This window comes from Pleurodeles waltl, chromosome 9 (genome assembly GCF_031143425.1).
Source record: "Pleurodeles waltl isolate 20211129_DDA chromosome 9, aPleWal1.hap1.20221129, whole genome shotgun sequence".
Classification (NCBI taxonomy): domain Eukaryota; kingdom Metazoa; phylum Chordata; class Amphibia; order Caudata; family Salamandridae; genus Pleurodeles; species Pleurodeles waltl.
In genome coordinates, this window is record NC_090448.1 from 169,315,579 (window position 1) to 169,339,742 (window position 24,164).

The 24,164-nt window shown below is 45.5% G+C and overlaps 1 protein-coding gene across 1 annotated transcript in view; it reads left to right on the top strand.

The window, feature by feature from the left end:
- PSMD6 (proteasome 26S subunit, non-ATPase 6) overlaps positions 1 to 24,164 on the top strand; it is a 71,476-nt gene that overhangs the window by 20,788 nt on the left and 26,524 nt on the right. Inside the window, exons 3-5 of the mRNA XM_069206512.1 lie at positions 9,652 to 9,797; positions 21,325 to 21,544; positions 21,722 to 21,830. Coding sequence (XP_069062613.1) covers positions 9,652 to 9,797; positions 21,325 to 21,544; positions 21,722 to 21,830 — 475 coding nt within the window. The remainder of the gene's footprint in view (positions 1 to 9,651; positions 9,798 to 21,324; positions 21,545 to 21,721; positions 21,831 to 24,164) is intronic.

The following is a 24,164-nucleotide window of genomic DNA, read 5'->3' on the forward strand; positions in this document are numbered from 1 at the left end:
GGCTTAGTTGAGAGATTCAACAAGACATTAAAAGGCATGATCATGGGGCTCCCAGAAAAGCTCAAAAGGAGATGGGATGTCCTCTTGCCATGTCTGCTTTTCGCTTACAGAGAGGTGCCACAGAAGGGAGTAGGATTCTCACCCTTTGAACTTCTGTTTGGTCACCCTATAAGGGGACCACTTGCTCTTGTTAAAGAAGGCTGGGAGAGACCTCTTCATGAGCCTAAACAGGACATAGTGGACTATGTACTTGGCCTTCGCTCTAGAATGGCAGAGTACATGGAAAAGGCAAGCAAAAACCTTGAGGCCAGCCAAAAGCTCCAGAAGTTTTGGTATGACCAAAAGGCTGCAATGGTTGAGTTCCAACCAGGGCAGAAAGTCTGGGTTCTGGAGCCTGTGGCTCCCAGGGCACTTCAGGACAAATGGAGTGGCCCTTACCCAGTGCTAGAAAGGAAGAGTCAGGTCACCTACCTGGTGGACCTGGGCACAAGCAGGAGCCCCAAGAGGGTGATCCATGTGAACCGCCTTAAGCTCTTCCATGACAGGGCTGATGTAAATCTGTTGATGGTAACAGATGAGGATCAGGAGGCAGAGAGTGAACCTCTCCCTGATCTTCTGTCATCAGACCCAAAAGATGGCTCAGTAGATGGAGTGATCTACTCAGACACCCTCTCTGGCCAACAGCAAGCTGATTGTAGGAGAGTCCTACAACAGTTTCCTGAACTCTTCTCCCTAACCCCTGGTCAGACACACCTGTGTACCCATGATGTGGACACAGGAGACAGCATGCCTGTCAAAAACAAAATTTTTAGACAGTCTGACCATGTTAAGGAAAGCATCAAGGTGGAAGTCCACAAGATGCTGGAATTGGGAGTAATTGAGCGCTCTGACAGCCCCTGGGCTAGCCCAGTGGTCTTAGTCCCCAAACCTCACACCAAAGATGGAAAGAAAGAGATGAGGTTTTGTGTGGACTACAGAGGGCTCAACTCTGTCACCAAGACAGACGCCCATCCAATTCCTAGAGCTGATGAGCTCATAGACAAATTAGGTGCTGCCAAATTCTTAAGTACCTTTGACTTGACAGCAGGGTACTGGCAAATAAAAATGGCACCTGGAGCAAAAGAGAAAACAGCATTCTCCACACCTGATGGGCATTATCAGTTTACTGTTATGCCCTTTGGTTTAAAGAATGCCCCTGCCACCTTCCAAAGGTTGGTGAATCAAGTCCTTGCTGGTTTGGAGTCCTTTAGCACAGCTTATCTTGATGATATTGCTGTCTTTAGCTCCACCTGGCAGGATCACCTGGTCCACCTGAAGAAGGTTTTGAAGGCTCTGCAATCTGCAGGCCTCTCTATCAAGGCATCCAAATGCCAGATAGGGCAGGGAACTGTGGTTTACTTGGGCCACCTTGTAGGTGGAGGCCAAGTTCAGCCACTCCAACCCAAGATCCAGACTATTCTGGACTGGGTAGCTCCAAAAACCCAGACTCAAGTCAGGGCATTCCTTGGCTTGACTGGGTATTACAGGAGGTTTGTGAAGGGATATGGATCCATTGTGACAGCCCTCACTGAACTCACCTCCAAGAAAATGCCCAAGAAAGTGAACTGGACTGTAGAATGCCAACAGGCCTTTGACACCCTGAAACAAGCAATGTGCTCAGCACCAGTTCTAAAAGCTCCAGATTATTCTAAGCAGTTCATTGTGCAGACAGATGCCTCTGAACATGGGATAGGGGCAGTTTTGTCCCAAACAAATGATGATGGCCTTGACCAGCCTGTTGCTTTCATTAGCAGGAGGTTACTCCCCAGGGAGCAGCGTTGGAGTGCCATTGAGAGGGAGGCCTTTGCTGTGGTTTGGTCCCTGAAGAAGCTGAGACCATACCTCTTTGGGACTCACTTCCTAGTTCAAACTGACCACAGACCTCTCAAATGGCTGATGCAAATGAAAGGTGAAAATCCAAAACTGTTGAGGTGGTCCATCTCCCTACAGGGAATGGACTTTATAGTGGAACACAGACCTGGGACTGCCCATGCCAATGCAGATGGCCTTTCCAGGTTCTTCCACTTAGAAAATGAAGACTCTCTTGGGAAAGGTTAGTCTCATCCTCTTTCGTTCGGGGGGGGGTTGTGTAAGGAAATGCCTCCTTGGCATGGTTGCCCCCTGACTTTTTGCCTTTGCTGATGCTATGTTTACAATTGAAAGTGTGCTGAGGCCTGCTAACCAGGCCCCAGCACCAGTGTTCTTTCCCTAACCTGTACTTTTGTATCCACAATTGGCAGACCCTGGCATCCAGATAAGTCCCTTGTAACTGGTACTGCTAGTACCAAGGGCCCTGATGCCAAGGAAGGTCTCTAAGGGCTGCAGCATGTCTTATGCCACCCTGGAGACCTCTCACTCAGCACAGACACACTGCTTGCCAGCTTGTGTGTGCTAGTGAGAACAAAACGAGTAAGTCGACATGGCACTCCCCTCAGGGTGCCATGCCAGCCTCTCACTGCCTATGCAAGTATAGGTCAGTCACCCCTCTAGCAGGCCTTACAGCCCTAAGGCAGGGTGCACTATACCATAGGTGAGGGTACCAGTGCATGAGCATGGTACCCCTACAGTGTCTAAACAAAACCTTAGACATTGTAAGTGCAGGGTAGCCATAAGAGTATATGGTCTGGGAGTTTGTCAAACACGAACTCCACAGCACCATAATGGCTACACTGAAAACTGGGAAGTTTGGTATCAAACTTCTCAGCACAATAAATGCACACTGATGCCAGTGTACATTTTATTGCAAAATACACCCCAGAGGGCACCTTAGAGGTGCCCCCTGAAACTTAACCGACTATCTGTGTAGGCTGACTGGTTCCAGCAGCCTTCCACACTAGAGACATGTTGCTGGCCCCATGGGGAGAGTGCCTTTGTCACTCTGAGGCCAGTAACAAAGCCTGCACTGGGTGGAGATGCTAACACCTCCCCCAGGCAGGAGCTGTAACACCTGGCGGTGAGCCTCAAAGGCTCACCCCTTTGTCACAGCACCGCAGGACACTCCAGCTAGTGGAGTTGCCCGCCCCCTCCGGCCCCCACTTTTGGCGGCAAGGCCGGAGAAAATAATGAGAATAACAAGGAGGAGTCACTGGCCAGTCAGGACAGCCCCTAAGGTGTCCTGAGCTGAGGTGACTCTAACTTTTAGAAATCCTCCATCTTGCAGATGGAGGATTCCCCCAATAGGATTAGGGATGTGACCCCCTCCCCTTGGGAGGAGGCACAAAGAGGGTGTACTCACCCTCAGGGCTAGTAGCCATTGGCTACTAACCCCCCAGACCTAAACACGGCCTTAAATTTAGTATTTAAGGGCTACCCTGAACCCTAGAAAATTAGATTCCTGCAACAACAAGAAGAAGGACTGCCTAGCTGAAACCCCTGCAGAGGAAGACCAGAAGACAACAACTGCCTTGGCTCCAGAACCTCACCGGCCTGTCTCCTGCCTTCCAAAGAACTCTGCTCCAGCGACGCCTTCCAAAGGGACAAGCATCCTCTGAGGACTGCCCTGCTTCGACGACGACAAGAAACTCCCGAGGACAGCGGACCTGCTCCAAAAAGACTGCAACTTTATCCAAAGGAGCAGCTTTAAAGAACCCTGCAATCTCCCCGCAAGAAGCGTGAGACTTGCAACACTGCACCCGGCGACCCCGACTCGGCTGGTGGAGAACCAACACCTCAGGGAGGACCCCCGGACTACTCTACGACTGTGAGTACCAAAACCTGTCCCCCCTGAGCCCCCACAGCGCCGCCTGCAGAGGGAATCCCGAGGCTTCCCCTGACCGCGACTCTCTGAAACCTAAGTCCCGACGCCTGGAAAAGACCCTGCACCCGCAGCCCCCAGGACCTGAAGGACCGGACTTTCACTGCAGAAGTGACCCCCAGGAGTCCCTCTCCCTTGCCCAAGTGGATGTTTCCCCGAGGAAGCCCCCCCTTGCCTGCCTGCAGCGCTGAAGAGATCCCTTGATCTCTCATTGACTTCCATTGCGAACCCGACGCTTGTTCTAACACTGCACCCGGCCGCCCCCGCGCCGCTGAGGGTGAAACTTCTGTGTGGGCTTGTGTCCCCCCCGGTGCCCTACAAAACCCCCCTGGTCTGCCCTCCGAAGACGCGGGTACTTACCTGCTGGCAGACTGGAACCGGGGCACCCCCTTCTCTCCATTGGAGCCTATGCGTTTTGGGCACCACTTTGAACTCTGCACCTGACCGGCCCTGAGCTGCTGGTGTGGTAACTTTGGGGTTGCTCTGAACCCCCAACGGTGGGCTACCTTGGACCAAGAACTGAACCCTGTAAGTGTCGTACTTACCTGGTAAAACTAACAAAAACTTACCTCCCCCATGAACTGTGAAAATTGCACTAAGTGTCCACTTTTAAAATAGCTATTTGTGAATAACTTGAAAAGTATACATGCAATTGAAATGATTCAAAGTTCCTAATGTACTTACCTGCAATACCTTTCAAACAAGATATTACATGTTAAATTTGAACCTGTGGTTCTTAAAATAAACTAAGAAAAGATATTTTTCTATACAAAACCTATTGGCTGGATTTGTCTCTGAGTGTGTGTACCTCATTTATTGCCTGTGTGTATGTACAACAAATGCTTAACACTACTCCTTGGATAAGCCTACTGCTCGACCACACTACCACAAAATAGAGCATTAGTATTATCTCTTTTTACCACTATTTTACCTCTAAGGGGAACCCTTGGACTCTGTACATGCTATTCCTTACTTTGAAATAGCACATACAGAGCCAACTTCCTACAAGGTGTCTCAGGTGTGCGGAGATGTGGCTGTTGCGGGGTACGTCGAGGATGAGGCGGGCCGAGGCGTTTTGAATACGTTGCAGGCGTTTTTGGAGTTTAGCGGTGGTCCCAGCATAGAGGGTGTTGCCGTAGTCCAGGCGGCTGGTGACGAGGGCGTGGGTCACGGTTTTTCTAGTGTCGGCGGGGATCCAGCGGAAGATCTTGCGGAGCATGCAGAGGGTGAGGAAGCAGGCGGAGGACACTGCGTTGACTTGCTTGGTTATGGTGAGAAGAGGGTCCAATATGAAGCCGAGGTTGCGGGCGTGGTCTGAGGGGGTCGGTGCGGTGCCGAGGGCCGTGGGCCACCAGGAGTCGTCCCAAGCGGACGGGGTGTTGCCGAGGATGAGGACTTCCGTTTTGTCAGAGTTCAGCTTTAGGCGGCTGAGCATCATCAAATCTGCGACGTCCTTCATGCCCTCTTGTAGGTTGGTCTTGGCGCTGGCGGGGTCCTTGGTGAGGGAGAGTATAAGTTGGGTGTCGTCGGCGTAGGAGTTGATGATGATGATGTGCTTGCGTACGATGTTGGCGAGGGGGCTCATGTAGACATTGAAGAGTGTTGGGCTGAGCGATGAGCCTTGAGGTACGCCGCAGATGATCTCTGTGGGGTCTGAGCGAAACGGTGGGAGGTAAACTCTTTGAGATCGGTTTGAGAGAAAGGAGGCAATCCAGTCCAGGGCCTGGCCTTGGATCCCGGTGGAGCGGAGGCGGGTTATTAGGGTGCGGTGACAGACGGTGTCGAAGGCAGCCGAGAGGTCGAGGAGGATGAGGGTGACTGTTTCACCGTTGTCCATCAGGGTTCTGATGTCATCTGTGACTGAGATGAGGGCGGTTTCAGTGCTGTGGTTGGTTCGGAATCCGGTTTGTGAAGGGTCGAGCAGGTTGTTGTCTTCCAGGAAGGTGGTAAGCTGTTTGTTGAGTGTCTTCTCTATTACCTTGGCAGGGAAGGGGAGGAGCGAGATGGGGCGGAAGTTTTTCAGATCGCTAGGGTCAGCCGTAGGTTTCTTTAGTAGGGCGTTGACTTCGGCGTGTTTCCAGCTTTCGGGGAAGGTAGCAGAAGAAAAAGAAGAGTTGATGACGGCCTGGAGGTGCGGGGCGATGATGTCGTCGGCTTTATTGAAGATGAAGTGAGGGCAGGGGTCCGATGGGGCGCCGGAGTGGATAGAGTTCATGGTGGTTTTGGTTTCTTCAGTATTGATGTGGGTCCAGTCGTTGAGGGTGATGGCCGGGGGTGTGGGTTCGGTGATGCTTGGTTGGGTCTGGTGTCCGAAGCTGTCGTGGAGGTCGCTGATCTTGCAATGGAAGAAGGTGGCGAGGGAGTTGCACAAGTCTTGTGAGGGCGTGACGGCGTTGGCGTTGGAAAACTCTTTGACGATGCTGAAAAGTTCTCTGCTGTTGTGGCTGTTTTTGTCCAGTCTGTCGGTGAAAAAGTTCCTTTTGGCTGCGCGGATCAGGTGGTGGTGTTCGCGGGTTGCGTTTTTGAGGGCGGTCATGTTGTCAGCGGTGTGGTCCTTGCGCCAGGCCTTCTCGAGGGCGCGACAAGTTTTCTTCGATTCTTTGAGGGTGTCAGAGAACCAGAGAGGTTTTTTGGTGGTGGCCTGTTGATGCGTGCGTCTGAGGGGAGCAAGGTTGTCTGCGCAGTTGGAGATCCAGTTCGAGAGGCTGAGGGCTGCGTCGTTGGGGTCGGTGGTGAGGGTAGGTTGGTTGACGGCGAGTGCGGAGAAGAGTTGCTTTTCGGGGATTTTGTTCCACTGTCGACGAGGGATGGGTTGAGTGCGGAGGTGGCGGGTCTCGCGTCGGAGTGTGAAATGTACACAGCTGTGGTCGGTCCAGTGTAGAGCGGAGGTGTGGCTGAAGAAGACGTGTTTGCTGGCGGAGAAGATAGGGTCAAGCGTGTGTCCGGCGATGTGGGTGGCGATGTTCACCAGTTGCTTGAGGCCGAGGTTGTCGGGCAGGGCGGTGGTGTTGGGGTCGTTGTTTTGTTCCAGATGGAAGTTGAGGTCGCCTAGGAGGATGTAGTCCGGTGAGGCGAGGGCGTGCGGGGAGACGAAGTCGGCGAGGGAGTCGCTGAAAGGGGCGCGCGGTCCGGGGGGGACGGTAGACGAGGGATCCTCTGAGGGTGGTCCTGGGGTCGGTGCGAATCTGGAAATGCAGGTGTTCAGCGGCGAGGGGGGTGTCTTCGGTGGAGGTGGTGACGCTGATGGAGTCTTTGAAGACGATGGCGATACCTCCTACTTGGTTGGTGCGGTCTTTTCTGGAAATCTTGTAGCCTTCGGGGATGGCAGTGGCGATGTCTGGGGCCGAAGAGGCGTTCATCCAGGTCTCCGTGATGAAGGCGACGTCCGGTGCTGTGGAGTCCAGGAGGTCCCAGAGTTTAACGGCGTGCTTGTGGACAGATCGAGCGTTGACAAGGATGCACTTGAGGTGGTTGATGGCGCGTGGGCTTGTGGTCGTGGTAGTTGCGTGGTGGAAGATGCGTTTGCAGGAGTTGCAGGCGAAGGGTCCATGGGTGCGTTTGGGGTGAGCTTGGAAGCAGGTATTGGAGCGCCCTGGGTTGAGGGCGTGGAGGGTGGTGGGGTCGTAGCGGAGCAGCGGGGTTTGGGAGAGCTGGGGACCAGGGGTTGTGGCGCTGGGCGCGGGCCAGGCGCAGACGGGTTGCCTCTGGCGCGCCCGCTGCGCGCAGTCGCGCAGCGGCCGCCATAGGAGTGGGGGAGGGGGTCAGCTGGGGCGAATGGGAGCTGGGGGACGGGGGCGTGCAGGAGGTCGCGGCGGGAAAGCGGGAGGGAGGGGGGGGGACAGGTAGAGTGAGAAGAGCTGGGGGAGGGGGGTTTAAGGGTGGAGGGGTGTGAGTGTTAGGAAGTTTAGGAGATTAGGGAGAGAGATAGGAGTAGGGTTGGGAAGATAGGGGAGGGGGGGTTGTAGAGGTGGGTGAGGGTGAGAGGTAGTGTGAGAGGATAGGAAGATAGGTAACAGAGGGGGTGGCGGGAAGGGGGGAGAGATAGAGAAATAGGTGGAGAGAGAGATAGGTAGATAGGAGGAGTGAGGGAGGCAGATAGCGAACGGGGTAGATAGGGGTGATAGAGAGGGGAAAGTGAGGGAGGGAGATGAGACAGGAGCAGGAGGGCAGGCGCGGGAAGAACAGAAGACGGAGGACGAAGAAAGCAGAAGAACAGAAGACAGAAGAACAGAAGATGAAGAAACGAAGACAGAGGACGAAGAAGCAGAAGACAGAAGATCACAGAAGAAGATACAGAAGACGAAGAACAGAAGGTGGAAGACCACAGAAGAAGATGAAGAAGAGAGGCGACAGGAGAGGCTGAGAAGCACACAGATGAAGAGAGAAGACGGGGAAAAGAAGAGTACAGAAGAAGAGTACAGAAGAGGAGCGAGGAGGAAGAACAGAGAGGAAGAAAAGAAGCAGGAGAGAGGGTGAGTAGCGCGGGGCAGGGCGAGGGCTGGGAGGTGGGGGGTACTTACTGCGAGGTAAGTCTCAGGAACCTGGAGGAGCTGCAGCGGCAGGGGGAGCGACCTACCCTTGGGTCAGGGGTCGCTACCACTGTCGCGCAGCGGCCGCCATAAGAGGGGGGAGGGGTCAGCTGGGGGCGAATGTGAGCTGGGGGCGAATGTGAGCTGGGGGGCGGGGGCGTGCAGGAGGTCGCGGCGGGAAAGCGGGAGGGAGGGGAGGTGATGTATCTCGTTTGGCAAGACGTGTCCTGCCCGACACAAACCCACACGTTTTCAGTTTTCAGGACTCTATTCAGTGCTCCAGAGTGTTCGGAAAATTAACTTCAGTGTGCGTCTGTGTAACAGTGGTTGGATGTCTTATGTAAATGTATGTATGTGAATTGAAACCGCTTTAAAACTACTTTACAGCACTCATCACTATAAATGAGAAGTGTGAAATCCGTGAAATTCTGTGAGCTGACACCAGCACTGATGCTAGCCATGTATACTTATGCGTAAAACCAGCCGAATCAGTAGCCAGTGGCTGAAAGGAGCAAATCTTTTGTTTCTAGTAAAATTATAATATGGTTACATAAAGGGCAGATACCTGAAGACGTGTGTTTCTTGGTTTGTACCGTGTAAAGCTAAAAAGAAACGATGAACATCAACTTTGTTCCTTTTCATTCATGTTTCATTTCCAGTCTCATTCCTCCCTTAATTTTCTCTTTGGTCAGTAATCAAATTACACCGTGAGAAATCGACTTGGTATCTCAGTGTGGTCAATCTTATGGACCCATTAGAACAACAAACATGTTTCACAGTGTTCTCCCCCCCCCCCCCCCCCCCCCCCCCCAAAAAAAGAAACGCACGTTTTGTCAACATTCCATCCTAACTGTTAAACCAAAACCCGATCAAAAGTTTCCAAACAATTTACCTGAAATGAAACTTTAGAGCCAAATTTCTGCCACTACATAATGGAGCAGGTTGGAACATAAACATGCCTTATGAGCAACTTCTTAATCAAGTGTTCTGGTTCAATGTGGAAATATGATTTATCTTTCACAACAAACATGCATTACACACATTTTCAATTTAAATCTGTGGGAAGTGGATTGCCGAATTCAACAATATTCTTGTTCAGTCACCAAAGACCGTATTAGAACTGGAGCTTTTTGAGCTGAAAAAAATCAGCTGTGTGGCTGCATGTTTAAAAAAAGAATCACGTTTTACATTAGTTACACATATGGCTTACGTAGCAGTTTGTGGTTGTACTCTATCATCTGTATTCCTTGTAACTCTGCATTCCTGTACAAATATTTTCCTGCATACGCATTTTGTACTATTTTAGCACTAACCCATCTTTGTTTTCAGGAAGGAGCATTGACTGCATTTCGCAAAACCTATGACAAAACTGTAGCTCTGGGACATCGTCTGGATATTGTTTTCTATCTTCTTCGAATTGGACTGTTTTACATGGATAATGATCTTATAACCAGAAACACAGAAAAGGCAAAAAGGTATATTATAGAACCATTGAATGCTCTTAAAATTCCTTGCTTTTTGGGGCATTTAAATGCATGCTTGGTTGGAGTATGATTGCAGACCTGAAAATTGTGGGTTACACAGAGACGCCCTGTAAAAAAAAAAATGAATTTCATTGTGATAGCTGCCTGTTTTAAACCATAATTAGAAATTGTCCTAAAGATGTTAAGAATGGAGATAACATTGGAGTGCGATTATTATGAGCTATCGGTCCGATCCTACTTAGTACATTCGTAAGAATTATTGCAAAGAAATTAGGAGGAATGAGATATAAACCAAGTCGCTCCTCTTGCAGAGTAAGCAGTAAAAATAAAAAGTGGATTTAGGATTTGGCAAATAGGTTTAACTGTGGTCCATTTTAATTGTATATATATTTTGAGACAGGTGAAGTCTTTCACAAGAGAGGGGATTTCAAGTTCTCATAAATGCCAGATCATCTGCAAGTCAGTTCACAGTGAGACAAGGGAGATGCTTGAAGATCATGGGGCAATGTTATGAAATATGTTGCGCTTGCTTCCGGGAAGCATCATAAACTTAAACATAAACTATGGTGACCTCTTTGCCCCGGTCATAACAATACTGATTTACGTTTCACAGATCCCAGGCCCGTTTTATTTAACTTGATTTTGAGTATATGCGTCTAGGATGCCTTCTGTTCCTTCGCCTGAAGTTTCATTGTCAAGAGGAGGGACGGTTTCTCTTCTAGACAATGTAAAACAATATTTGTGAGCTCTTGTCTAAGGTGGGGTGACAAAGAATTTTTTTTTTTTTTAATCCAAGTTCCTTTCCTGAAGTGTGAGTCTACTTCATTTTAGTGACAAACATTGGAATAACTGAAAGTACGAGCTCAGAAGCTTATTGAATGACTGGAAATGGATGGTTTACAACGGGCTTAACTAAATACATCTCCACAAAGGCATTTGGATTCTTTTTTCCCAATTGTTTTTATGCATTAGTGTGTGGAATCTATTCTTGCAGTACCTTTGTTTCTGTAAATATACACTTTCAGCCATTCTGAATCAAGTAGTCTATAAAAATTAAAATAAATGAATCTAAAAGTTTGGCAAACCTGGCCACATCACCTCATCTGATTTGGAGAAAAAAAACAGATACATTTCTTTCCAACCCAGAGGGGCTGCTCTGATTTCCTCTACCCTTCTGTAGCACAGCAGTACCTCCGCTATCCCTGCAGCTTAGCCTAAATACTTTCCTCTCTTTGCCTCTGGGAAGGCAATGTTTAACGTTCCTGTGCGTCTTTACTCTTGTTCCGTCTGGCGGTGCTGCATCTCCCTTCATGCCCCCGGTAGGTGGCTGACACTTTGTGGTTCTTCATGCCACCACCTTGTTGATATATATATATATTTGTTTAATTTTACCATGAAGTCTGGTTTTTTTTGTTACACCTATTATATACCTTTTTAAAGGGCATAATGTTTTTGACAAATTTCCACATAGGAGCTATGAGTTGCTGTCAGTTTTAAGGCCAATGCTCCTGTTTTCACACTATGAAGATTGCGATGCAAATATGTCTGCATATCCCATGAGACTGGCTCCTCTACATGCAGACATGGCAGTAAAATTGAATCCTGAGACCTAAGTTACATCTGCTTAAGAGCTTTACCAAGCCTCCGGAGGCAGTATAGTAATAATCGGTGCGTAGAGTTGTACTGACACCATCTGGATATTTGTCACTATGGAAAGTGTTCCCGCACCGAGTGATTGCAGATTCACAACAGCTCCATATGAAAAGCCTTTTGAATTTCCAATACTTCAGAGGAGGCTTCTTTTTAAATAAAACTCCTCAGAAAGACAAGTGTAAGGATAATGAATCCTGATATGCAGTGAGTTGTACCAACCCTGTCATGTACCTTGTGTGGCCTGACGGACTGTTGCGAGTCCTTGGGAACCCCTCTCGGCCCAGGCCTCGTAGAATAGACACAGTGACATGCACGGCAAGGGCATCGACTGCTTTGTTGCGCCGTATTGGTGTGCCTGGACCCTTCGCTCCATCGATGTCTGTACTGGATGTCACGGACGAGCGGATGTTCTCAGATGTGAGGCTACGCAGCTTTCTTAGCGATTCGAATTTGACTAAATTGGGAGACTGGTTTGTGGAGGGGTGGTTGGTCTCCCCGGAGGTTGCGCTTGGAGATGGACGTGACATTGCGCTGCATAGGTTGTATGTGTTGCGAGTAGGTGCGATGCTCCGCGCCCGTTTCCCTCACCTGCCCGAGACACCATTGGTATGCCATGCTCTGGAGATGCTATGCTGTGCGCAGTCCCCGCATAAGTTAATTACTAAGTTGTATAACTGTGTTCAGAGTCAGCATGGGGAAACCGTACTGTCTGTTAAGGATAGATGGGAGATAGATATTGGTGAGGACATCTCCAGGGAGGAGTGGAGGAAATGCTGTGCGCACATGAGAGCTTTGTTGCCTAACTATAGGCTGCGTCTTATCCATTTCAAATTCCTGGGTCTGCGCTCAGATGCATGCTGTGAGAGATGCTGCGCCCCTGATGCTGACTTTCTGCACCTTTCGTGGAACTGTCAGGACGTTCATACTTGGTTGGAGGTAATACATATGATTGAGGAGATGACTGGCTTGGACTTACCCTTTACCCCCAAATTAGCGCTCCTTGGATACGTTGAGGGGGTGCCGTCGGCTTATAGGAAACTGGTAGGCCTGCTGCTGCTACTGGCTAAGCGCAGGGTTGCGATGTGCTGAGGCTGCGGCCGTGCTCTCCGCTGATCGGACTGGCTGCGAGACGCCTCATTTTGCCAAGAACAATTAATGATATTTTGGGAGCTGACCCCTGAGGGTTCTCGGCCAAGGGATATATGGACTCCGTTGCGTTCCTTCCTGGAGTCCGATCTGAGAGACTGAGGATACAACTACATTTGGCTACGCCCACTGTCACTTTATTTGTTATAACTATTCCCTAGAGGCAAGGCAGATATGTATAAAAGAATGACTGCATCGCTTTTGTGCGTCTCCTCTCAGCCCGCTCTTTACCCCCCTTTCTTCCCGTTGGACGCTGATATGATTTTCTGCTCATGAACGCCTGTTTGACCTAGAATTGTCTCTGATTTTGTGCTAACTATTGATACCATACTACTGTTGATGATATTTCAACTTTTGATGTTTAGCTGGCATGTGGTTGATAACCCTTATGACATTTATTGGCTGTTTTGAGTTGTATATCGGTTATTAATGTACAGCACTGGACCACGGGATATACTGATCTTGTTCTCTTGTTCACTGAACACTCTGTGTTGTATGTTCATCTTTATAAAATGAATAAACAAATAAATATTTTTAAAAAACCCTGTCATTTTCCTTTGTCCTTAAGAGTGCCACACTATTTTTGTTTTGACTGCAAATTGTGTGGCTCTCTCATCCTGCGGACCCCGTTCAGGTTGCAAATTGTGCTTATTTAATTTACCCTTTTGGTGAGCCCTGAGAAGGAAGGCCCTAAATTGGTCTGACCACCTTGCAGTCTCAAGAGTAGCTCCCCTTGACACCCACTGCTCAAACCCTGGCTGGTGACAGCATACACCTGTCTTCCAATATACTTAATTCAGTAAATTTATAAAGTATAATGTTAACAAACGTTAGAAGCCGGGGCACCTCCGTACCCTTCAAGAACATTAAAAGGAATTTGTGATCTTGAAAGCTTTGTGAACATTGCCCTGCACCTGTTAGTGTACAAATGGCATTTTAAAGATGTAAGAAAGATGCCCGTTGCAGAGGCAACCCACATCCTCCATCTCCTGTTTTTCATTGTTTTGGACCCGTCTTGATTAAATGCACATAGTTTCTCAGTAGATATGAGAGTCCCACAGTTGCATTGAGCATAGTCAGTGGCAATTTGCTATGACATTCCCATTTCCCCTTCATTCATCAATATCATCTATATTGTTATAGTCTTTGTTACAGATGGTCTGTGCGGTAAGTAGTTTCTTAACAGCCCTATGACAGTGTTTCTGCAAATAGTTCTGGTTGCTCATTAAAATGTGTCAGTGCTTCTAGCCAGTTCTTGTAGATTGAGGCATGGCCCCTGCTCCAGCAATTGCTCCAAAGCAGGAGGCTTTTCTTTCCTTAGGGGAGCATGTTTAAATAGTACATAAGCTTTAGGTTAGGATAGGTCTACATCTATCATATCTGAGATAGTAGAGGTAATGGTCTCTCAATACTTTTGAATGGAGAGGCAGGACTAGGCAAGATGTAGGAAATCTGCGTCTTCTGCTGCGCAGTGGGCACATCTTTAGTCAGTACAGCATCCCTTGTCATTAAGCTGCGCAGAATGTAGTGTATGTAATGAAGAAATTAAAAATGAATAATGCACAATCTGCTATTGGGTGACATTGTCTGAATCTGTGGGCAGCAGAATTTTCAATATGCCCCGGTTAGCAGTTCATTCAAATCTATATTCCATGTATCCATTTATCCCTTGCTGTGGGTATAATTATTGGGGTTAGAAGTTGCAGCAAATTACATAATCTAGTGATAAAGAGCCTCGCTGATGTAGCTGTAAATGAACGGGTGAGGATCTGTAATGCTACTGGCATGCTTGAAAATTTAGGGATTGCAGTCTTGCTTGCTGCTCGTAGCCGAGACTATATAAAAGATCTAATGGCCCCATTATATCCTGTTGATTGACAAAGTAACTATTGGGAAAAATATCTCAAAAGGATCTCAGTCCACAGGTGTGTAGGGTACCCAGTACCTTTCTCTCGATAGTAAACAGCAGCTTTGGATGATGTATGAATGGCATATTTGGGAAATACAGCACAAGCATATCGGCTCTGCTGACCAGTTAGCACCATGCCTCCAAGGTTCATGTCACCACATCTACCTCCGCTGGGGCGTGGTGAATTTTGATACATCATGGCTTGCAGGAGCAGAGGGGCTGTTTTTGACTGCCAGATATGGGAGCTATGGTATCTTGTGGTACTAGTGGAATGTGTTATGCCTCCTCACACAAATAATACAACTCAAAATCTGGCGCTGCAAATCCTGCCCGCTCACATGGGAACCTCAGAACACCCCATTTTAACCCAGGGCTCTTACAAGTCTACGCTACAGAGCATAGCTTTATGGACTGTTTTGTTATTGAAAAAATATAAAAGCAAGGGCAAAAAAAAACTTTCCTAGGTTGTTTAGATTCTAGTTCTGGGAGGATGTGGCTTGTTGGTTCAGACTTGACTGTTCCCATTGGAGCAGGATCAAGACTGACTTGCAGATGACTAGGTCTAAACTGAGGTGGCATGATGGGTGAAAATCAGTGGATTGAGATGTGGCCGGAGCGATCACCAGTGGCTGAGATTAATTAAAACATCCCATCCATCACCTTGTTGTTGCATCTTTAAAGCTTAGGCAGCTCTCCAGTGTTTTCAACAGTGCTTCTACCTCCGAGTCTGTCTCATGTGAATCCATTTGCATTTCCTCGTTTGTCGCCGCCATCATCTCTCTATCCACCATCTTGGATCCTTTACAAGCTTCACATGTAAGCTTTATCTGCTTCTGTTTGCTTTCCCCATCCTTGTCGCATTATGCACACTTTTGTTTGTTAGCAGTTCTTCCAATAATGCACACAAGACCCGCTGAATCTTCCGTCCTGTTCAGTCTTCTTATTTTAGTCATGCACCACAGTCTCCCTTTCACTCATTCATGCTGTCCTGATTTCCTCACTGCTATCCCTTGTTATCTGTGTTGCATTCACCGTCCAGATTGAAGTGGCTTCCGAATTTCGGTTTTTCTGACACTGTATCAATAATGTCTCTCTAGTTAGGCCCCGCTTTCTTTCAGCATGAATTGACTAGCGGGGGCAGAAGCAGACCTTCCTACTCCCGAGTGAGCTTGATATTTAGTTAGATCCTGTGTCCTGGGGGCTCAGAGTGTTACACGTTGTGTTTGTTTTGTAGAATACTGGCGAGTCACGAGTTTGAGTGACTCCTCCTCTTGGTGATACTGCGCATGGGCATTGAGTCCTTTGTTAGATTTTTTTTTTTTTCTTTCCTCCGTCTGGTTCAGACATGTTTCCTCATCGGGTTCAGGCATGTTTCCTCTCGCTGTGGTGGATCTCGGTTCGGTATCTCCTGAACCAGTAGTTCCCAACCTTTTGACTCCTGAGGACCCCCAATGAATCATTACTGGAAGCCGGGGACCCCCAGCAATTTGTACAATTTAATTTTCAAACATTAAAACAGTAATTCGCAAAAAATATAACAAGTACACACCAAACAAATACTCAAATTACTAAAGATAAAATTCTTTTATATTGAAAAAATATGCAAAAATCGAAACATTTTACTGGAAAGGTTGACGCTGCATCTCGGCAACTACCTTTTCAATGTTTGGTTTTTATTTAGGAAAGGTGAATCCTCAGGTCAGATTCTACATTTCCGGAGCGATTTGTTTTTATTTTTTAGGTATGCAAGATCTGAGAAAGCTTTTTCACATAAACAAGTGAAGGGGAAAGGAAGTAAACCATAAGGGCCTCTCATCTCTCCCTAGCCTCTCTGTCACATGTATTTTATTTGTTTTATAGCGCCTCTCATACCACTGTAGGGTGTCGGGGCACTGTACAGGGGACTTACAGGGTGTAGGATTCACATGTCATCCAAACTGGTAGGCATTTTCTAAGAGTGCTTGGTCCCGAGAAGTACAAATTTAGGATTCAGAACACAGCACAGTGATTATCAATGACGTTGACAAGAAGAATGTATTTCTACACAAGCAAACCTTTTTTAGCAGCATAAGGAAAATGAAAGACTAGGAAAAAAAAAAACTTTCTAATTTGTGCCATGCTGTTTGCATGCAGCTCTTTAATGGCAGTTCACAGCTCATTGTGCTAGATTAAGATTATGAACTGCACCGTAACAAAAGAATCTCTGACAAAAGCAGTAACCCATGCACATAAAATACTGTTTTTTCCAATATACACGTTCTTTGCAGCAGGCATATTTACCACCTGTGCTATCTTTGAGTCAAAACTGCAACTAGACAAAGCTCCCATCTCTCTTCAGCAGATACATTAATCACTTGAGTTAGTTGACGTTTTAATTGTTGCTGTACAAGGAGCTTTGCAGTGGGTTTAAAACTGCTCAACAAATGAAGTAATAAAAATGAAAACACGCATGCAGATAAGTGCCTTTCTCCTAGCCCAGGCCTGAGGACCCCCTGGGAATGTGTCGCGGACCCCTTTGGGTCCGCGGACCACAGGTTGGGAACCACTGTCCTGAACTTTATTCCAACTTTCTATAAATGTAGCTTGGATTGCATTTTCGACACTTTATAGTCGATCCGATTTCGACCGTCTGGGTCGATTTCACACCCTTTCTAGGGCTTAGTTGGACACATTGTTGTCAGACGATGTTAGCCTGATGAAAGGAACTCCGTTTAGGTTCTGTCCTCGGAGTCACGCCAAATTTCCCTACACTAACCAGCTTTTGGTGTGTAATCTGTGTCTGTCTCCGGAACACAGAGAAGAGACCTGCGACGCTTGTAGATCGTTTCGATCAAAGAAGACTCTCCGGGACCGATATTGGCATTGATTGGAGATGGCATCCAAGTCGACAAAAGACACATCTGACATTTTGGAGAAGATCACGCGCAGGAAGAAGTAGGACAGCGCACATCCGTCTCCATTACAGATTCGGACTCCGATCCAGACTTATGTCAACAGTCAGTACATACCACCGGCACAGTATGTGAGTACATCAGTTTCATCAGACCAAACAAAGACAATTAAAAAGACTCCTGCATTGGTCATCGGTCCTCCACTGCCCCTCAGGCCATGGTCTGAGCCGAAAATACATGCGGATGACCAACCTTTGGGGTCGGCACCGAAACAAAAGACCAAATTGCATTCAGCATCGGCCAAACGGACTGCTATATCTGTTCCAGTATCAAGCCGAAAATTTAACATTTTCACCTCTGAGACGAAAAAAGTTACACTACTTTCAGAGCCAACATTTTCGGTCTGAGTCAAGCATTCTGTGTCGAAGCCCACGGAATACAAAACTGCCAGCAGTAAACATTCTGCAGCTACTGAAGAGTAATCTGCAATACAACCTATATTGGAGGTTATGGACGCTAAGCAGCGCAACCTTCACATACAAAAGGAAACTGGAAGGATCATAGCCTCTCCTCCGGTAACAACTAAAAGAAAGCTTACATTGGGCCTCCACCAAAAAAAGTCTTGAAAGAGAAGGAAAAAAGAAAAGGCTGCACAACAACCTCAGCCTTCACCACCACATTGTCCTCTCCTTCCTTCTACCCCACCACCCTCCTCACCTACACAGTTCTCTCCACAAACGTCATCAGCATCACATCATAGGGATGACCTAAGTGAGGTTCAAGAAGATGTAGTCCCATGAGATCTATATGATCCTGATCCCATTCTCCCTAGTGACTCAGATTTATATCCAGATAGGCCATCTTCCCCTGAAGATGCCACTGCTTACAGTCAAGTGATAGCAAGGGCTGCTGTGTATTACAACTTTCAATTGCATACAGATCGCATTGCAAAGGATTTTCTGTTTAATACTGTGACATCTACACACAAAGGAGTACCAGTGTCTCCCTATTCTTCCAGGCATGCTTAGACATGCTACAGACATTTTTAAGGAACCCGTCAAGGCAAGAATAATTACACCCAGGGTTGATTTAAAAAAAAAAAAAAAAAAAAAAGTACAAACCTGCACCCTCTGATCCAGTTTTTATTAGAAGACAATTACCACCTGACTCTATAGATGTAAGTGTGCAAGAAAACGGACCAATAGTCCGTCTACAGGAGATGCTCCTCCTCCAGACAAATAAAGTGAAAGATTAGACGCAGCAGGTAAACAGACTCATCACATCAATTATTAGGAACTGCTAGCAGTCTTTCTAGCACTCAAAGCATTCTTTACACAAATCTCACACCAGATAGTGTTAGTCTGTACAGACAATATGATAACAATGTATTATCTGAAAAAAACAGGGGGGTGGGGGGCACACTCCTCGCAATTGTCCTTTCTAGCTTAGACAATTTGGAAGTTGGGGATTCACAGTCGCATTCAATTACTGGCAGAATATCTCCCAGGAATGGACAATCAGTTAGCTGACCTATTAAGCAGGATGCACGAATGGGAAATTCATCCACAAGTACTTCACTAATACTTTGAATTGTGTGGAACACTAGAAATAGATGTCTTCACCACCGCAGAAAACACAGAATGCCAAAACATCATGTCCAGATACCCACACTCTCAGTTCAAGGGCAATGCTCCATGGATGAATTGGTCAGTGATATTTGCTTACGCTTTTCCGCCTCTCCCAGTCATGCCATTTCTAAAATGTAAATTGAAACAAACATCACTCACCATGATACTTGTAGCACCCACATGGACAGGTCAGACTTGGTACACACCACTTTTGGCTCTGTCGGTGGTTTCACATCACAAACTTCCAAACAGACCAGATCTTTTGACTCAAAAAAGAGGTAAAATCAGACATCTAACTCCCAAAGCACTCAATCTTGCGATATGGCTCCTGAAGTCATAGAGTTTGGTTACTTACAACTTCCTTCTGAATGTATGGACATTTTTAAAGAAGCACGCAAACCTACAACTAGACCCTGTTATGCTGCTAAATGGAAAGGTTTTGTATACTATTGTCGACCTAAAAATATTGATCCACTTAAACCCTCAGTACAAGACATTGTCTGTTATTTGCTACGTTTTCAAAAGGTAACTCTAGCATGCTTTTTTTTCATTTTTTATTAGACTTCATTTAGCAGCAATAGCTGCTTACCTCCAAAAGAGACAACATGTTTCTCTATTTAGAATTCTTTTATGGAATGCCCTAAACGAGTATTCCACCCAGAGTTCTTCAAGCTCCTCTATGGAACCTTGACATTGTGCTTACCAGACTTATTGGTCCACCACTTGAACCCCTGCACACCTGTGCTTTACAATTCCTTTCATGGAAGGTTGCTTTTTTAGTAGCTATAACTTCTTTAAAAAGAGTTAGTGAAATACAACTGTTCACTTTAGAGGAACCCTTCTTCCAAATACTTGAAGACAAAATAGTACTTAGTAATAGTACTTAGTACAAACTCGAATGTTCTACCTAAAGTAGTTTCACCATTCAATATTAATCAATTAGTGGAGTTTCCAGTCGTCTCTCCGCAGCCAGACTCAGTCACTGAAAGTGATCTTTATACAATAGGGGCCTGATTACAACTTTGGAGGAGGTGTTAATCCGTCCCTAAAGTGACGGATATACCACCAGCCGTATTACGAGTCCATTATATCCTACGGAACTCGTAATACGGCTGGTGGTATATCCGTCACATTTGGGACGGATTAACACCTCCTCCAAAGTTGTAATCAGGCCCTAGATGTTAAAAGAGCTCTTATGTATTACATTGACAGGACAAATAGTTTTAGGAAATCGAAACAACTATTCATAGCTTTTTCAATGCCTCACAACGGTAATCCAATTTCAAAGAATGGATCAGCTATATGGATAGTCAAAAGTATCTTAAAGCTAAAAGACAACTACCACTAACTCATAGAGCACACTCTACCAGGAAAAAAGGTGCCTCTATGGCCTTTTTAGGAAACATTCCAATAGCAGGTACCTGTAAAGCTGCTTCTTGTTCTACGCCACACACATTTACTAAACACTGCTGTGTAGATGTTCTAGCTCATTAACAAGCAAATGTTGTGCAAGCAGTCTTTAGGACATTATTTCAAGCTACTCCAACCCCTGTAGGCTAGCCACTGATTATTTGGAAGGGGACTGCTTTACAGTCTATGCAAAGCATGTGTATCTACAGCTACACATGCCATCGAACGGAAAATGTTACTTACCCAGTAGACATCTGTTTGTGGCATGTAGTGCTGTAGATTCACATGTGCCTCCCCGGAAGCCTGCAGCCGTTGTAGTACAATGTATTGTAAATATGTATATACATTGCATGGACATCTCTTTTATGTACTATCTACTTACACATATATACACTCTTTACTTCACCTGTCAATGCACAGTATCAATGAGAGGAGGAGTCACTCGAACTTGTAACTCAAAAATATTCCTAGAAGAAAAACAACTTGCAACACTCGAGCCCAACATTAGATGACAGACTAATGCAAAGCATGTGAATCTACAGCACTACATGCCACGAACAAATGTCTTTTGGATAAGTAACATTTTCCTTTCTTCAGCATCTAATGTGGTGTACAATCTGGTTTATGTAAAGCACTTGGAATTCTGATTTAAATTTAGATCTCACAGTTTGTATATTCTGAGAGATAAGATGTTAGTTTTGTTAAACATTTGTTAGTTTACAAATACAGAAGCACAATACAAATCTACCAATACTAATAACGTTTCATGTTGCAAATTGAAAAGAAAACTAAAATATGTTTGTCTTAACTTGCATTAATGGCATTTCTGAATTTAGTGTTTCACACTAAAATCCAATGTCCTACATTTTCTTTTTCTCTAGTCTCATAGAAGAAGGTGGAGACTGGGATAGGAGAAACCGGTTAAAAGTTTACCAAGGTCTTTATTGCGTAGCCATTCGAGATTTCAAGCAAGCAGCAGAGCTTTTTCTTGATACAGTTTCAACGTTTACCTCCTATGAACTAATGGATTATAAAACATTTGTCACCTACACTGTGTATGTCAGCATGATTGCTCTAGATAGACCTGACCTCAGAGAAAAGGTAACCACATTACATAATTAATTATTTGTGTAAAAACTAAGTTGAAAAACTGTTGCTTAATTATTCAGTTTGTCTCTTTAAGCCCTAACTAAATACCTCTTTTAGATGAATAGTGGATGGGCTTCAACTTGAGGACATAACATAAGATTTTTTTAACTATTTTTTTTTTTCCATCAGGTTATTAAAGGCGCAGAGATTCTAGAGGTGCTCCATAGTTTACCTACAGTGCGACAGTATCTATTTTCACTGTATGAGTGTCGATATTCTGTCTTCTTTCAGTCATTAGGTAAGTGTTCAATATTGCTTTATTTTTAATCACTACTCTATGCTCCTCCCATTCTATCTTCAGTGTACAAGGGGTGAAATGGAATGGAGGATTATTGTGTTGCACTGTACAGTAGAGAAAATTAATTCTGTAACTGCATTTTAGAGTCAAAGAACAGACCGACACCGCATTCAGACCAAGTTGTAATCTTCACTTTAGAAAAGGGGAAGGGATAAATGTATGCTTTAAATGACAATATTAATGAGAATTATATGATTTGAAGTGTTGGTAGTAAAAATACAAATGAAAGTGACACCAATCAAGCAGTCATGAGTGACATCTGAGAGTAACCCTATAAACATACTGATCTCAGCCCAGGTGATTTAAATAAAACAGCATTTCTCCACTGCAGATTTTAAATTGCAGCTTTTTTCTTACTAAGGTGAGAACATGCTGTCCCTGCCCAGCGAGGATTCCAGCGGGATTAAAATGCACAGGACATTAATGAATGATAATCATGCTATTGAAACCTTCTCAAGGGGACCAAACCTTTCTATATTCATTATGTCTCAAACTGTGCTAAAGCATGTTCAGGTCCTCCTTTTGGAACAGGTAGATTTTTTTTTTTTTAAACATGACCTGCTCTAATTTGCACCTTAGCCCAACAAGCCAAACTCTAATCCATCTTAAAGTGTGCAAATGTAGTTTAAGAGAGATTTTAACTGGAAGCCTGCCCTCGTGCACCAGTAAATCCTTCCTTAACTCCTTGTGGAAAGGTGGGTAACAGCACATGTAGAAGTTTGCCTCTATCAGTTATTGGAAACAAGGATTCACTTGAAATACATTTGTAAAGAATCAGATCTCAGTTGAAACTGTGACTACCTCAGTTTACCAAGAGCAAATAGGAAATCTGTGAGTGAAGGTAGAGCAGAGTGTGGTGTCATTAACAAAAACTGGGCATTCCGCCAGTTTGAATTTGAGCTTATTCATTTATAAAGCGCAAACAAATGTCTAACGCCGTCTCGGCGCTAGCTCAGAGTGCCCAGGCGAAGGTATAAAGACAACAACAAAGAGAAATAAAAAAACAGGACTAAGTAAAATAACCTAAAAAATAAGAACAGCTTTGTAGATATGAGAGATGGGCTGATAAGCCCAAAGGGGAAAGTACAACTAGGGATGCCTAAATAGCGATGTTTTAAGGAGTTTTCTAAAAGAAAACTGGTTGGACTGGCTTCTGAGGTGAACTGGGAGTGAATTCCAGAGGTATAGTTGCAAAAACTTCTACCTGCCCAGGAAGTTTTAAAAATGCTTGGAGTGGTTACTTTTTCGCAGTGGAAGATCTAAGGTTATGCAAGGGAACATGCCATGCGATCCTATTTTTCAGGGGGACTGGGACAGAGGGTTCTGTGCGTGATGCACAGAGATTTAAAAGCGATTCTTTTGTTGATGGGGGAGCCAATGGAGTTCTTCCCTAGCCTTTGAAACCAACTCATGTTTTTTCAGATTCTTTAGTAAACAGTTGCAGTTTTGAAAAACACTAACTCAGTTGTAGCTCCTGGCATGCTAGTTTCAAGTGTCCTTTGAGTACATTTGTATACCAGTCAGAGATGGTGAGTGGAAAAAAAATTAATTCAAGAACTTTTGTAAGAGCCACTTAATGTTAACATTTAGGGGCAGTCTTTAAAACCCGGCTGTTTTTCATACATACAGTAACATCTTGAAAGAGGGCAGATAAAATGTATTGTATACATATTGAATATGGAAGCAAATGTTGAGGTATGTGGCAGTAGAAATATTAGTCTCAAAACTTGGAGTGCCCTGGGGATTGCTTGAATCTCGATCTCCAAGGGGTTCTGTCTTTGTCTCTATTTTATTATTTAACGTGGGATCCTTTTCCTGTAGCTCTGTCAGTCTTCCTTCCCATGGCCTTGCTATTGTATTATCCCTCACATGGTTTCTGTCTCTCAAATGGTGGCTGTTTAAATGTATGTGGCCTTTGAGTCCCTCCTTGTACTAGCGTGGGTTGTCCCACTGGCTACCTGTATACAGTGGTAAAATAGTATATGTAGCACCTTGTGTAGATGTGAAGTAGCACTCGTCCCAAATAGTGGTGTAATGGTTAAACACTAAATATTGTTGGATTAAAACTGAGACAAATTACTATTATATTGAATGAAGTTTTCAAGATTTGCATCAGATAGCAAAACACATCACATTAAGTCCTCCGGATTCCTGGAACAATGGTACCCTCGTTTATACTTTCCTGGAATAATGATCTACATGGGGAAATATGAAAAAGTACGTTTGATCTTTCCATCTTCATATTCTCACCATGCCTACAGTGGTGACAGTTGG